Source organism: Aotus nancymaae, unplaced genomic scaffold, assembly GCF_030222135.1.
Source record: "Aotus nancymaae isolate 86718 unplaced genomic scaffold, 86718_ANA_hifiasm-v0.15.2.pri h1tg000141l, whole genome shotgun sequence".
NCBI lineage: Eukaryota > Metazoa > Chordata > Mammalia > Primates > Aotidae > Aotus > Aotus nancymaae.
This window is the reverse complement of record NW_026988556.1, coordinates 1,548,423-1,561,142: the sequence shown is the minus strand read 5'-3', so window position 1 is coordinate 1,561,142 and position 12,720 is coordinate 1,548,423. Positions and strand designations below refer to the sequence as shown.

At 37.1% G+C, this 12,720-nt stretch overlaps 1 protein-coding gene across 1 annotated transcript in view; it reads right to left on the bottom strand.

Moving 5' to 3' along the window:
• Positions 1-811: 811 nt before the first annotated feature.
• The window catches only part of LOC105717688 (succinate-CoA ligase GDP/ADP-forming subunit alpha), a 40,686-nt gene continuing 28,777 nt past the window's right edge, over positions 812-12,720 (bottom strand). Inside the window, exons 6-9 of the mRNA XM_064371610.1 lie at positions 11,674-11,757; positions 9,807-9,958; positions 2,714-2,902; positions 812-1,056 (exon numbers count right to left, since the gene is read on the bottom strand). Of these exons, the coding sequence (XP_064227680.1) occupies positions 1,030-1,056; positions 2,714-2,902; positions 9,807-9,958; positions 11,674-11,757 (452 nt within the window). The 3' untranslated portion in view covers positions 812-1,029. The remainder of the gene's footprint in view (positions 1,057-2,713; positions 2,903-9,806; positions 9,959-11,673; positions 11,758-12,720) is intronic.

Below are 12,720 nucleotides of genomic sequence, written 5' to 3'. Positions count from 1 at the left end.
GCTAGTACCTTCTCAGTCCTCGTGTCACCTCATGTCCCCTCCCCAGGGAGAATTCCATAGTCTGCCTTTATTCAGGGCTTCTCCTTATTATTATTTTTGAAGCTCTTACTTGTTTCCTTCAGGGCAGTTATACTATCTGATAATATTTTGGTCCAAAATGTAAGTTCCTAATGACAGGCACCCTCTTTGTCTTGTTTAGTGGCAATTACCCACTGGGATTACTTCTTGTTATAACAAGTTCCCTTTTGAACATGAAGTAGGATGGCTAACAGCTTTCCAGTTTTCTAGCAGTGACTGTCTTAAATCTCAAAGAAAGAATGTAGGCTCTGGATGGAAAAGGGTAGAGCCCTCTGCAGAACCACAGAAAAGCATGGCATTGGTGAAGACTCTCCATTTCCCAATGAGGCAAAAAGTGAAATATAAATGAGCTTCTGCCTCTAATCCTGATGATGATAATGATGATGGTGTGGTGGTGATGGTAGTGATGATGGAAGCACTGATGACAATTAAGTTACCTTACTACATGCCAGGGACTGCATGCATTATCTCCAACCCTTTGAACTACCCTGCACGACAGAGATTATTATGTACATACATGAGAAAACTATAATTCAAAAGATACCTGAAGTCATTCTATGTTTAAGACAGACAAATGCCATGTTGAAACTGTTACAACCTCATTCTCCTAGAGGTTTTGATTACAATGTTCTCTAAAGAACCCATTAAAACACATATACACACAAATACACCTCCATTTCTCCTACTCTCCTCATCCTTCACACTGGAACAATAATAAGTCTCCAAAACAATATTCAAATCAAATGGCAGATTTATTGGCTCTCTCTGTTATACAATGAGGTGAAAACATCTTAATTCAGGACATCCTCCACCTTGTTCTGGCTTCCAGTTACACTGAAAGACCGATGCCAGGCACATAGGCTGATAATCAGTAGACAACAGAAGCAAACTGCTGCTGGGCCACATGTCTAAATGATCCATTCCACAGTTTTTTGAGATTTTTTTTTTCTTTCATAGCATCTTCCTCTTTTCAAATTCCTTCAGAAACAGAAGAGAGAAGAGAAATGGAATGAATAAAAAGATGAAAGATCCAAATTACATTTATGGTCAAAATATTTTGAAACCCATTATCTTTAGGATCCTTTGAACAACCAAATTACAGAAGAAAAATGTACTAGGATGAGGGTGTTTGAACACAAAATAACAGCTTTCAAAATTAGTCTGTGTCAGCTTGAATTTCACGTAACAAGAAGCAGAACTTCAACTTTTTATTTTTCCTAAACCCAGAAAAGGAGAGAGAGGTTTTGAATAATATTTATTTTTTTCACAGCAGTATAATAATAATTTTAGAGGAGTTGAGAAACTTTGTTGTGCTTATCCAAACTGTAGTGCTAATATATGAACCACATCCAGCCCTTCTAATAAGGAAATGGAAACAGGTTTGTTCAGTTTCTCAGAGAATAAAGCTAAGACAGATTGTTAGGGTTTGAACAAAATGTCAAGAACCTTAGAAATACCTGAAACAAACAAATACCTTAAACAAAGTAGTGTTTAAGGAAACAATACCAAAAATCCTATTTTTCTAGATTGTAGCAATTAGGATACAATGTGTAGATGCCTGCTGCCACTTACTGGAAGAAAATGGTAACGCACATCTCCAATGTGAATTTAAGCATTTGCTTTTCTCCTTTTCTCCCACCTTCAAATAAAATTCTTTCTCAAACTCGCTAACCACCTATATTTCTTTCAAACACTTTGGCACATAGTGTTATATTCCAAAAGCAGGATCATGCAAAGATTCAATAAAACAAGGAGTCCACTTTATTTATCCCTAAGACAAGGGCAAAGAAGACCACCAAATCAGGATTTTGAAATTCTCTCTGAATGCTATTCACTGCTAGGAAACCAGCTGGTACCTATGTTCAGCATGCTTAAGAAAATAATTTTGTGTTGCTCTTTGCTCTTTTTTTTTTTTGGCAAGGTTATACCATCATGAAAATAATGAGGGGAGAGAGAGCCTTAAATGATCATTCAAAGAGACAAGCTGAAAATCAGTGCAAAGAGATTATAAAAGACATCAAATTACTTAGAATATTTTAACCCATAATGTTCTATTAAAAAAGGAAAAAGCAAAAATAAAAAGAGGTTAAGAAGTCACTCCTTCAACCTATAAGTAACAATGGTATCACAACACAGCCAGGACCAATCTCCCCATCCTCTTTAGATCTCCTTCCACCCCAACTCCTTCTTCATTCAGTTTCCATTTCTTGTTATTCAGCTTTCAACCCTTTCTTCCTAGAAACAGAAACCTATGGGACCAGGGTGGCTATATCACAAAAGAAAAAACAAGTAACAAAACATAAAGCAGTTCTCTGCTACCTCCTAAACCCTCAAAATGGAAATCATGACACATACAATCTTTAAGATGCTGTTTTGTATGTTACATCTTGCCATTTACAAAAATACAAATCCCAATGTTTAAAGAAGAAAGCTTTAAAATCAGTATATTATTCCTGGTCATGCCCAATTAGGGCACTAGGACATTAACAGAGTTGATAAAAAAAAACTATTAAGCTGCACATCAGAAAACCAATTAAGTCCCAGAAGCAAAGGCCATGATTTCCAAGTACCCAGTGTGGCCAGACACAGAGAAAGCCTGCAACCTCAGAGCACTTGGGCCACTGTTGGAGCTCACCTTGTAGATGGTGGTTCCCAGCTGTGCAGGAGACATACTGACCACAACTCCTGCACTCTGAAGGGCAGAGATCTTCTCTTTAGCTCCACCTTTTCCTCCAGCAATAATTGCTCCTGCATGACCCATTCGCCTCCCAGGAGGAGCAGTTAAACCAGCAATGAAGGACACTACAGGCTTGGAATTTGGACCCTGGAAAGAAAGTAATATTTTAAGCGCTCTAATGAAGAAGTCAATCAAAACTGGACCTCAAATTCATGACTCTGCTGGTAAATGCTAAATGGCTTGGGCAGGGGAAAGCCCACCATTCATCCTAGGAAAACCAACACTAATATTAAACCATGATTGAAACCACTGCATTCTCCTTTAACTTTCCATACAAACTCAGGAATACAACACTAAGCCAATGTTTATACCTGTTGAATACAAAACTTTCACTTCACAAATACACATGTGACTCTTTCATTTGAAGAGTAAAAAAGCATACTGGAAAATATGTTATATGATTTGTGATAATAATAATTTAAGACATAAGACTGGGTTGCTTTACTTCAACCTAATGCTATGCCTTAATTTATTATTGGTTCACCCTTAATGAATGTGCTAAAAGAAAAAGATGAGATGGGAAGTATACAGGAAAGGACCTCGGCTTAATTTCCTAGTAAGGAAAGCTGCATGACCTTGGACAAGGCATATCACTTCTCCAGACTTCTGCTTCCTCATCTATGAAATAAAATGGCCAAACTAGATTGACACCCAAAAGCCCTTTCCAATCTGGAATTCTACATCTAAGAAGGAATATCGGAATTACTTTTATTCAGCAAAAATCCATTGTAATGTACAATCTCTATGTAACTAGATTCTGAGGTTTAAGAAAAAAAAACATACAAAGAAAATATAAAAATTTCTATACTCTAGACTTGCAAAGTAGTTGAAGAAATAAAATATGTATGTACCTCAATCCATTAAGAGATACCATAAACTAATATATGAATATATGATTAAGTTTCACAATGAATGGTAATATCATGTTCATAATAGAAGTCCAGAGATAATAAGAAACCAGGTAAAACAGAGAGGCCTGGAGAAGGCAGAATTTGAACACGAGTGGAACCTGAGAGGCTTCACTTAGGTACTATTTTCTTCCCCCCAGACCAGCAGCTCTCAAATCATTTGGTCTGGGAATCCCTTATAATCACAAGAATTACTGAGGATCTCAAAGAGCTTTTGTTTATATGTACTATATCTAATGATATTTAGTATATTAGAAATTAAAACAAATTTAATATTTGTTAATTCACTTAAAAATATTTTTTTTAAACTTTAAAAAACATTCTAGTGAGAAGAGTTGCATTATTTTACCACTTATATTTTCAACTCTTTAATGTTTAACTTAATAAAAGACAAATGGATTCTGATAACTGCTTTTACATTCAATCTGTTGCAATATATTATTTAAGCTAAAGTATAAAAGGAAAATCCAGCCTCACACAGGTATGTAATTGGAAAAGGGAGACATATTTTAATTGATTGCTTTACAGATAATTGGGAGTATTCTTCTTTGATACTACACAAATCTCTTCAAGTAGTCATTTCTTAAAAGTTAGGTGCAATGTTGGAATATGAAACCCTCGCAGTGAACTTTCTGTCCTTTGTTACTTTGAAATCCATTAATCTGTCTTGCACTTTGAGTGATCTTTTAACTACAATGATTTTGTAATATGCATTCCTCAGTTAGGAAATATGAGTTCACTGAGTTAAGCATATCTTCCAAATGCTGACACACACCATTTAATAACAAACCAGTTATCAGTATCACCGCCAAGCTCATTAGAAAAGCCTCTAGGTAGGAGGAAGCTGTCAAGCTCACAGTTGCAGATCCAAGCTTTCCAAAATTTTAATTATTCACTTGAAAGTTGAAATGGGCAACCAACAGAATGGGAAAAAAATTTTGCAAGCTACCCATCTGACAAAGGGCTAATATCCAGAATCTACAAAGAACTAAAACAGATATACGAGAAAAAAAACAAACAACCTCAACAAAAAGTAGGCAAAAGATATGAACAGACACTTTTCAAAAGAAGACATTTATGTGGCCAACAAACATGAAAAAATGCTCATCATCACTGAACATTAGAGAAATGCAAATCAAAACTACATTGAGATACCATCTCACACCAGTTAGAATGGTGATCATTAAAAAATCTGAAGACAACGGATGCTGGAGAGGATGTGGAGAAATAGGAACACTTCTACACTGTTGGTGTGAGTATAAATTAGTTCAACCATTGTGGAAGACAGTGTGGCGATTCCTCAAGGACCTAGAAACAGAAATACCATTTGACCCAGCAATCCCATTACTGGGTATATACCCAAAGGATTATAAATCATTCTATTATAAAGACACACACACACGTATGTTCACTGCGGCACTGTATACAATAGCGAAGACTTGGAACCAACCCAAATGCCCATCAAAGATAGACTAGATAGAGAGGATGTGGCACATTACCATGGAATACTATGCAGCCATAAAAAACGATGAGTTCATGTCCTTTGCAGGGACATAGATGAATCTGGAAACCATCATTCTCAGCAAACTGACACAAGAACAGAAAACCAAATACCACATGTTCTCACTCATAAGGGGGTGCTCAATAATGAAAACACATGGACACAGTGAGGGGAACATCACACACTGGGGTCTGTTGCAGGGTAGGGGACTAGGGTAGGGATAGCAGGGGGTGGGGAGATTGGGCACGGATAACATTAGGAGAAATACCTAATGTAGGTGATCGGGGGATGGAGGTAGCAAACCACCATAGCATGTGTATACCTATGTAACAATCCTGAAAGATCTGCACATGTACCCTAGAACTTAAAAATTAAAAAAAAAAAGTTCAAATGTTATTATTATCAACAAATACTATCAACTGTTTTCCTTGATACAGCAGGTTTACTTTGTTCATTTTTGAGAAGAGATCTGTCAAATACCCAGGTCTGAACAACCAGTTTGTCTGCCAATCACTCTTTCAAGTAAAATTGGTGTTCCACGAAAAGGGCAGCTAGTTCAGCTCACAGCTCAATTGTGAAAGTGCTTCATTTCCCATTTTATCACAAAATACTGACTCCAGGGTCATAATTTAATAAAAGTAGTAATTTTTATCACTTCATCAAGGATATTCATAAGTGAAACTGGCTTTTTTTTCTTTTCACTGTGAGTGGCACATGGGAGTGAATGACTGCTACTCTGGTTCCACTGACTGCCCTGATTCCCACTAAGAGGCCAGTATGCAAGGAGCTACATGGTCAGACACTGCTTACTCCTACCTCATCTCCCGCCTTTCCACCTTCCACCCCAGTCTAGCTCTGTGCCTTTGCTGAAAATGTTCTCCACCCTCCTTGGACACTTTGCAAACTCCTACTTAACTTGTAAGATCTGACTCTTCTCCTATAAGCCTTTCCTGACTCTTCCTCCCACCCTCCCCACAAATGCCCTCATAGTTGATCATCTCATCAGTGACTATGCTGTACCTTTTATATCTTTCTACTATAAAATTCAACATGCTGGCTATAACCTATTCCCCATGTGCTCTTTTACTAACTATGAATTCCCTGAACACAGAGGTTATATTTTCACTAATCTCAGTATGCCTGGCACCTACTATAGTATCTATGGTATAGGATTAAAAAGAAAAGACCCCACAAGTTATTCATTCACTCAGAAGACCTACATAGAATATAAGAATCTCATGTTTGAATGGCATTAATTTCTACTTGTTCCTGCTCTCCTGTTCCCCCCAAAAAGTGGGAATATTGTTGCACAAGAAAGGATCAAGACTTTGATGAGCCTAGAATGTCTAACAAATTTGCATCTGTCCCATTGACAAAGAGTCATTGGAGGTTTTTTTGAAGTGGAGAAAACTACAACTAAAAGACTATGGGGAAGTGTAGTCTGAAAATAGGACACAAATGATGAAAAGTATGAATGTCTAAAAGCAGAAAGGCCAGTTAGAATGCTCTCAGTGTAGTCTGAGCCTATGCCCATAACTGATGACTCTGTTCTTAACTCCTTCAGTCTGACTCCTTATCCTTCCATGGTGAAATGGAGAAGTCAGGCTAACCTGGGTATGAATCTCACCCCAGGTTCGTTTGCTGTATACCTACCCTTGGCAAGTTACTAATCTTCCTGTGCCAGTTTCCTCATTCATAAAGAAAAAATGAAAACATCTTACCAAAGCATCAGAATAAAAGTTAAACACCAGAACTTTGGCAAATAATTATTATCTTTGTAATGATAGCAGAAAAGGCAGCAGTAGATCATGTTTATCGAGTGTTTACTCTATGCCAAGTATACTAGATGTTTTATATAATGTAGCATCTGAACTGCTTAACCTAGAATCTTGTACACATTAGGTTCTCAATAAAAATTAATTCCATAAGAACTAACCAAGAATAGGAAACATGTACCAAATGAAACAAAATGTCTGCTTCATTTTTCCCACTAAATACTAAGTTATTCAAGGGATTCAGAATTGGGCTCAAATACATTTTAAATTCAATTTAACATAGTACAATGCTGTATTAACCCAAACCTTTTCCTTTTTTTAAAGAAGTCAGTTTTTACGTAAATTTCAAACTATACAACTTTCTGACTTCAAGGAAATCTAACATTTTACTACAATCCCTAATAATCTACTCTTCCATTCCACCAATACCTGACCTGTATTGGTGCCTGCTGTGCCAGGGGACTGGGTGGGGCACTGAGGATAACAGCTCCCTGCAGTCCATAACATAGTCTAGAGTAAAAGTCAGATATTAAGCATGCCTTGCAGAAGAAACAAACAAAGGCAGGTGAGAATGAAAACTGGCATGTCAGATGGAAAATGGATCTGAAAGGGAAGGTTAGGATGATATGCGAAGGACTGGAATTCATGCTAAATCCGCCCTTTAACTGCCATGTAATGGGAAACAATGTCTGATGTGAACCAAGGATAAACAGAACAATGCCTGTGTTTCAGAAGGGCAGATAATTTGGGTGGCCATAAGCAGACTGGCCTAAGAGTAAAGGGAGGTGGATGGAGAAATGAGAGAGCTCATGAAGGAAATCATTTAGATGGTCCAGATGAGACGGGATGAGGACCCAAACCAAAGTAGATGTACTATGTACAGACAAGGCTCTGAATCTAGACAAACCACTCATGTCTAAGAGACAGATCTTGGTAACTGAGTAGAAACAAGATGAGAGAGAAATAAAAGATAGTTCTCAGGTTTCTGCCATAGAAACTGCATTAAGTATGAAGTCGCTTATATAAGATAACAATTCATACCTAATAGGCACAGAAAACAGATCCAGGGAATGATAAAGAGGAGGAAAACCAGGAAAGAAACCAAGAGGATAGAGAGGATAACAAATGAATCAAGGCCACTGGTGACCTCTACAAAAACAGTATCAGAAGAGTAAGAAGATTCCACAGCAGCAAACGCTCAGTAAGACTGCTTACTAAGCGCCGGGCACTACTATGCTATATGTTACTAAGTCATTTAAACTTCACAGTTCTTAAAATAACTCTAGGGGGCAGGCACTACTACATCCTCATTTTTCCAATAAGGAAAGTGAGGCAACAAGATTCAGAAGCATTCCCAAGGTCATATAGTTCTAAGTGACAGACAGGAACCAGACTGCTGAAGATTCAAGAATGAATGAAAAGGAAAGAAATTGAAAGAACGATGGTAAAGTTGAATCATATCTAATATGGGAGTTAGGGCTTAAAGTCACCAAAGAAGAAAATCAAGAATATTCAAAATAGCCCTTTAAAATTCTTTAAAACACAAATAAATATGTCTTGTTTTGTGTAAACTACCCTTTACATGATATTATTGGCTCCTTTAACTCTCCAGTATTATTTTTCTGTGGCATTTAATTTATTCACCGGTAGATTTTTTTCATAAGCATAGAGAAAAAGTTATCTCCACTCTCTTGCCTAGTCTCCTGAAGAGGGTTTTTCACTCATTCGTCAGTGTAAGAGAAATTCTGAAAATCACTTGCTTGATATTTTTCCCACAGTTCTCTGATACAATAATGGCCACAGCACAAATTCACTGAGTGGGGCTGGTGGACACCAAACTGCTTCAGTCACTACTGCACCCCAGTCTCTCCTTTCACCACAGGAATAGGGCTTAATTCCCTTACGCTAAATAGAATTATGACGCAACTCAGCACTATTCCTTTACATTTGATTCTATGGGAGAGGCAACACGGAAAGCCTCCACAGGATGTAGACAATAAAGCTTTTCTACTTGATCTCTGAAGGGAAGTGCCATTCCACAAGGGAAGTCTAAAACTAGAGAGAAGCAAGATCCTGAAAAAAAGCCATGAGGATAGGATCTTTAGGTCAGCCTTGAAAAAGAGAAAGAACACTATTTCCGTCTGAGATCAGGAGAAAGAATACCAACCATAGGTGAAAACAAAGTCTGCAGGTCAAGTGGGGGCTCTGAGGCTGATGGCCTAAATGTATCCACTCAGCAGGTGAACAACTTACTTACCACAAAGTGTGGGGTCATGCCTAGGGAGGAAGAGTTCAGAATAGGGAAGTAGAGAATCAACCCAGAAGTAATCCAGAATTGTCTAAGTGTCCAGTACAGAAGGCCCCTTTGTTTTGTTTGTTTTGTTTTGTTTTTGAGAGGGAGTCTCGCTCTGTCACCAGGCCGGAATGCAGTGGCACAATCTCAGCTCACTGCAATCTCTACCTCCTGAGTTCAAGCAATTCTCCTGCCTCAGCCTCCCAAGTAGCTGGGATTACAGGTGTGCACCGCCAACACCCAGTTAATTTTAGTATTTTTAGTAGGGACATGGTTTCACCATGTTGGCCAGGATGGTCACTATCTCTTGACCTCATGATCTGCCTACCTCGTGATCCACCTGCCACAGCCTCCCAAAGTGCTGGATTACAGGCATGAGCCACTGCACCTGGCCAGAAAGTTTTATCTTTCATGTTTTCTTGAAAAATTAATCTTTGAAAAAATAAAAATAACTTCTGAAACAAGCCTCTGGTATTTAGAGCAAAGAGCCATATTTTTCCAAACCCAAACTTACTGAATTATGTTGCTTCAAAAATTCTGCAGCATTCTCTTCGGCATTGCCACCAATTTCACCAATCAATATGATGCCTTCTGTGGCAGAATCATTCAAAAAGATTTCAAGGCAGTCAATAAAATCTGTTCCATTAAAAGGATCACCTCCAATGCCTGAAAAGTCAAAAAATATCAATAGCTGGAAATTTAAAGACAAACCATGGAATTTAGGTGAAGAAATGTTTTTAACTGGTTTATCATTTTTCTTCCCCTTCTCCCTAATATTTTTAAATGTATTATTATTCTTACATTTAATATTTTAAAATCACAAAATGCTGCATTTATTTCTGTTGGTAATATTATATGAATACTAAATGGTGGTTGGTTCCTGATATACCAGGAATATTCTAGGGCTGTAACAAAGACAACTCTCTTTTTGCTTTAGCTCCTTTATCAAACCTCTTCTGTCCCACAAAATTATTCCCAGATAACTCCTTAGAAATTAACATTTTAAAAAGATGCTGATGTTACACTAAAGGAAAGAATAAATATTTAACAAATTTCTTTGAGCAAAGAAACTATCTGATGAGTTATGCTGCAGAGAAACCCACAAGTTTTAAGACACATGTGACAGTGAGTGACAGTGAGTGCCCTGACCCCTCCTGTTCCGGATCCAGAGTGGATGATGACAGAGCCTGCGTATCAGGGCCCTACTACACAACATTTAAAAAGGAATACTTGGACAGGGTTAAAGTAAATGTTCCATACAGACAGGCTGCCACTTTTTATTTTTAAATTGCAAACTTAATGAGGGCAGGACTGATTTCTTACTTTTCACTGCATCTCTGAAGAATGGAGTGGAGGAAGAAAACCAGCATTTATTAAGTGCCAACCATATGTCAAGTCCTATGCTTTGGCACATGTTAGATCTGTCATTTCCTAATTCTCCCACCCTCTCTGTGAGATAGACATTACTATCCTCCATTTAAAAACTCAAAACTGAAGCTAAAAAAGAAGGAATTGGTAAGCCTGTTTCAAACCATTTCTTGATTCTCTGTCACACTAAAATATCTTCCACTTAAAATTATGTTTTACATGTAGAAATGCTCAATGAATGTTTTCAATATTTAATTTATGAATTTGGATCTTAATAAAAACACCTATATGTTATGATTTTTTGGTATAGATACTTCTAAAAGGTATTCTAAGAAATTGAAGGAATATTTATCAATATGAAAATGAGTAATTTGCCTTGGCTTTTGGCAGCAAATATTGAAATTATTTTAAAATGTAAAACCTGCACGATCTGCACATGTACCCCAAAACTTAAAGTATAATAAATAAATTTTTTAAAAAACTTGTAATTTTGTTTTAAGTGGGTAGCAGTATGGTGTGATAAAAAGAGAGGTTCTGAGGAAGTGAACCTCCCTCAACCTTGACTTTCTCGCCAATAAGGCTCTAACAGTACAATTTTCCCACTCAGAGACACCTGAGAGGCTTGCCTTAAGAATGAGACATTGAATGGCAAAGAATTCAATAAATATGAAGCACTGATAAACATAATGGCAATGACAACAAAAGTCCTAATATAAGGAACCATTTCTTCAGAGTAATCAAAACAAGTGATGTTTTCAGGCACCAAGGTGCTCCAGGAGCCATGTGTCTCAAGATGTTAGTTAGTTCTTCAACCTAGAAATAAAACCTTGGACCATGAATCTTGAAAAACTACAGAAAAACTTCACACTTAAGCAAATTAAATTTGAGATCATAATTTCCTTTTTATAACAGTATCAAAATCTTTTGCAAATAATAAAATCAGTAATTATTATTATACTCATTCGGCGAACACACTACATGCCAATAAAAGGATTTTAGCAAAAATCCCTCACCAACGCACAAAGACTGCCCTAATCCAACTTGCGTTGTTTGGTGAACCGCTTCATAAGTCAGGGTGCCAGATCTGGACACGATGCCTTAAGGAAAGAAATTCAAAAATATTAGATTGTGTTTCTACGTTAGACTAAAATATGGTCAACTAAATTACCAAACACTTTGAGTGACTAACATAGGTATAAAATTCATTCCATTATTTGCATCAAAATCAATAGTATCTTTAAATGATGAAACGAAAAGGCTTAAATTAAAGCAGGGAGGTTTTTAAATTTAGACATAGGAGAAAGTATATTATTAGGTAAGGTCATTTTATGACTATAAAAACAATGCAAGAAAGACTTAAATTACCTCTTCTGAGAATATTTATGAAGAGGATAATAGCAATATAAATTTGGTAGGTACAATCATACTTACAGTGGCAGAATGTAACAGATTAGACTTATATTACCATGATGTAGTTTGGATATTTGTCCCCTCCAAATCTCAGGCTGAAATGTGACGCCCAATGTTGGAGGTGGGACACAGTGGGAGATGTTTCAGTCATAGGGACAGATCCTTCATGAATGGCTTTGTGCCCTCCCATGGTAATGAGTGACTTCTCACTCTATTCCTTCACATGAGAACTGGTTCTTAAAAAGATCCTGAAATTTCTCGTTCCCTTTCACCATGTGACATGCCTGCTCCCCCTTCACCTTCCACAATGAGTAAAAGATTCCTGAGGCCTCACCAGAAGCTGAACAGATGCTAATGCCATGTTTGATAGCCTGCAGAATCATAAGCTAAACAAATCTCTTTTCTTATAAATTACCCAGTCTCAGATATTCCTTTGTAGCAATGTAAAACAGACTAATACAGTACCCAAACTATTAAATCATCAAAATTAGCATTAGTTACATTTTAAAATGCTACCTATCTTCTCCATAACTATTTTCCCAATAATTTTGAACCAATATATAGGCTCTAAAATCAGTATAAAGAAAACTGGGGAATAAGGTCACGATCCCTCTGTAATCAAGTCTCCAACCTAATTTCCTTTATAAATG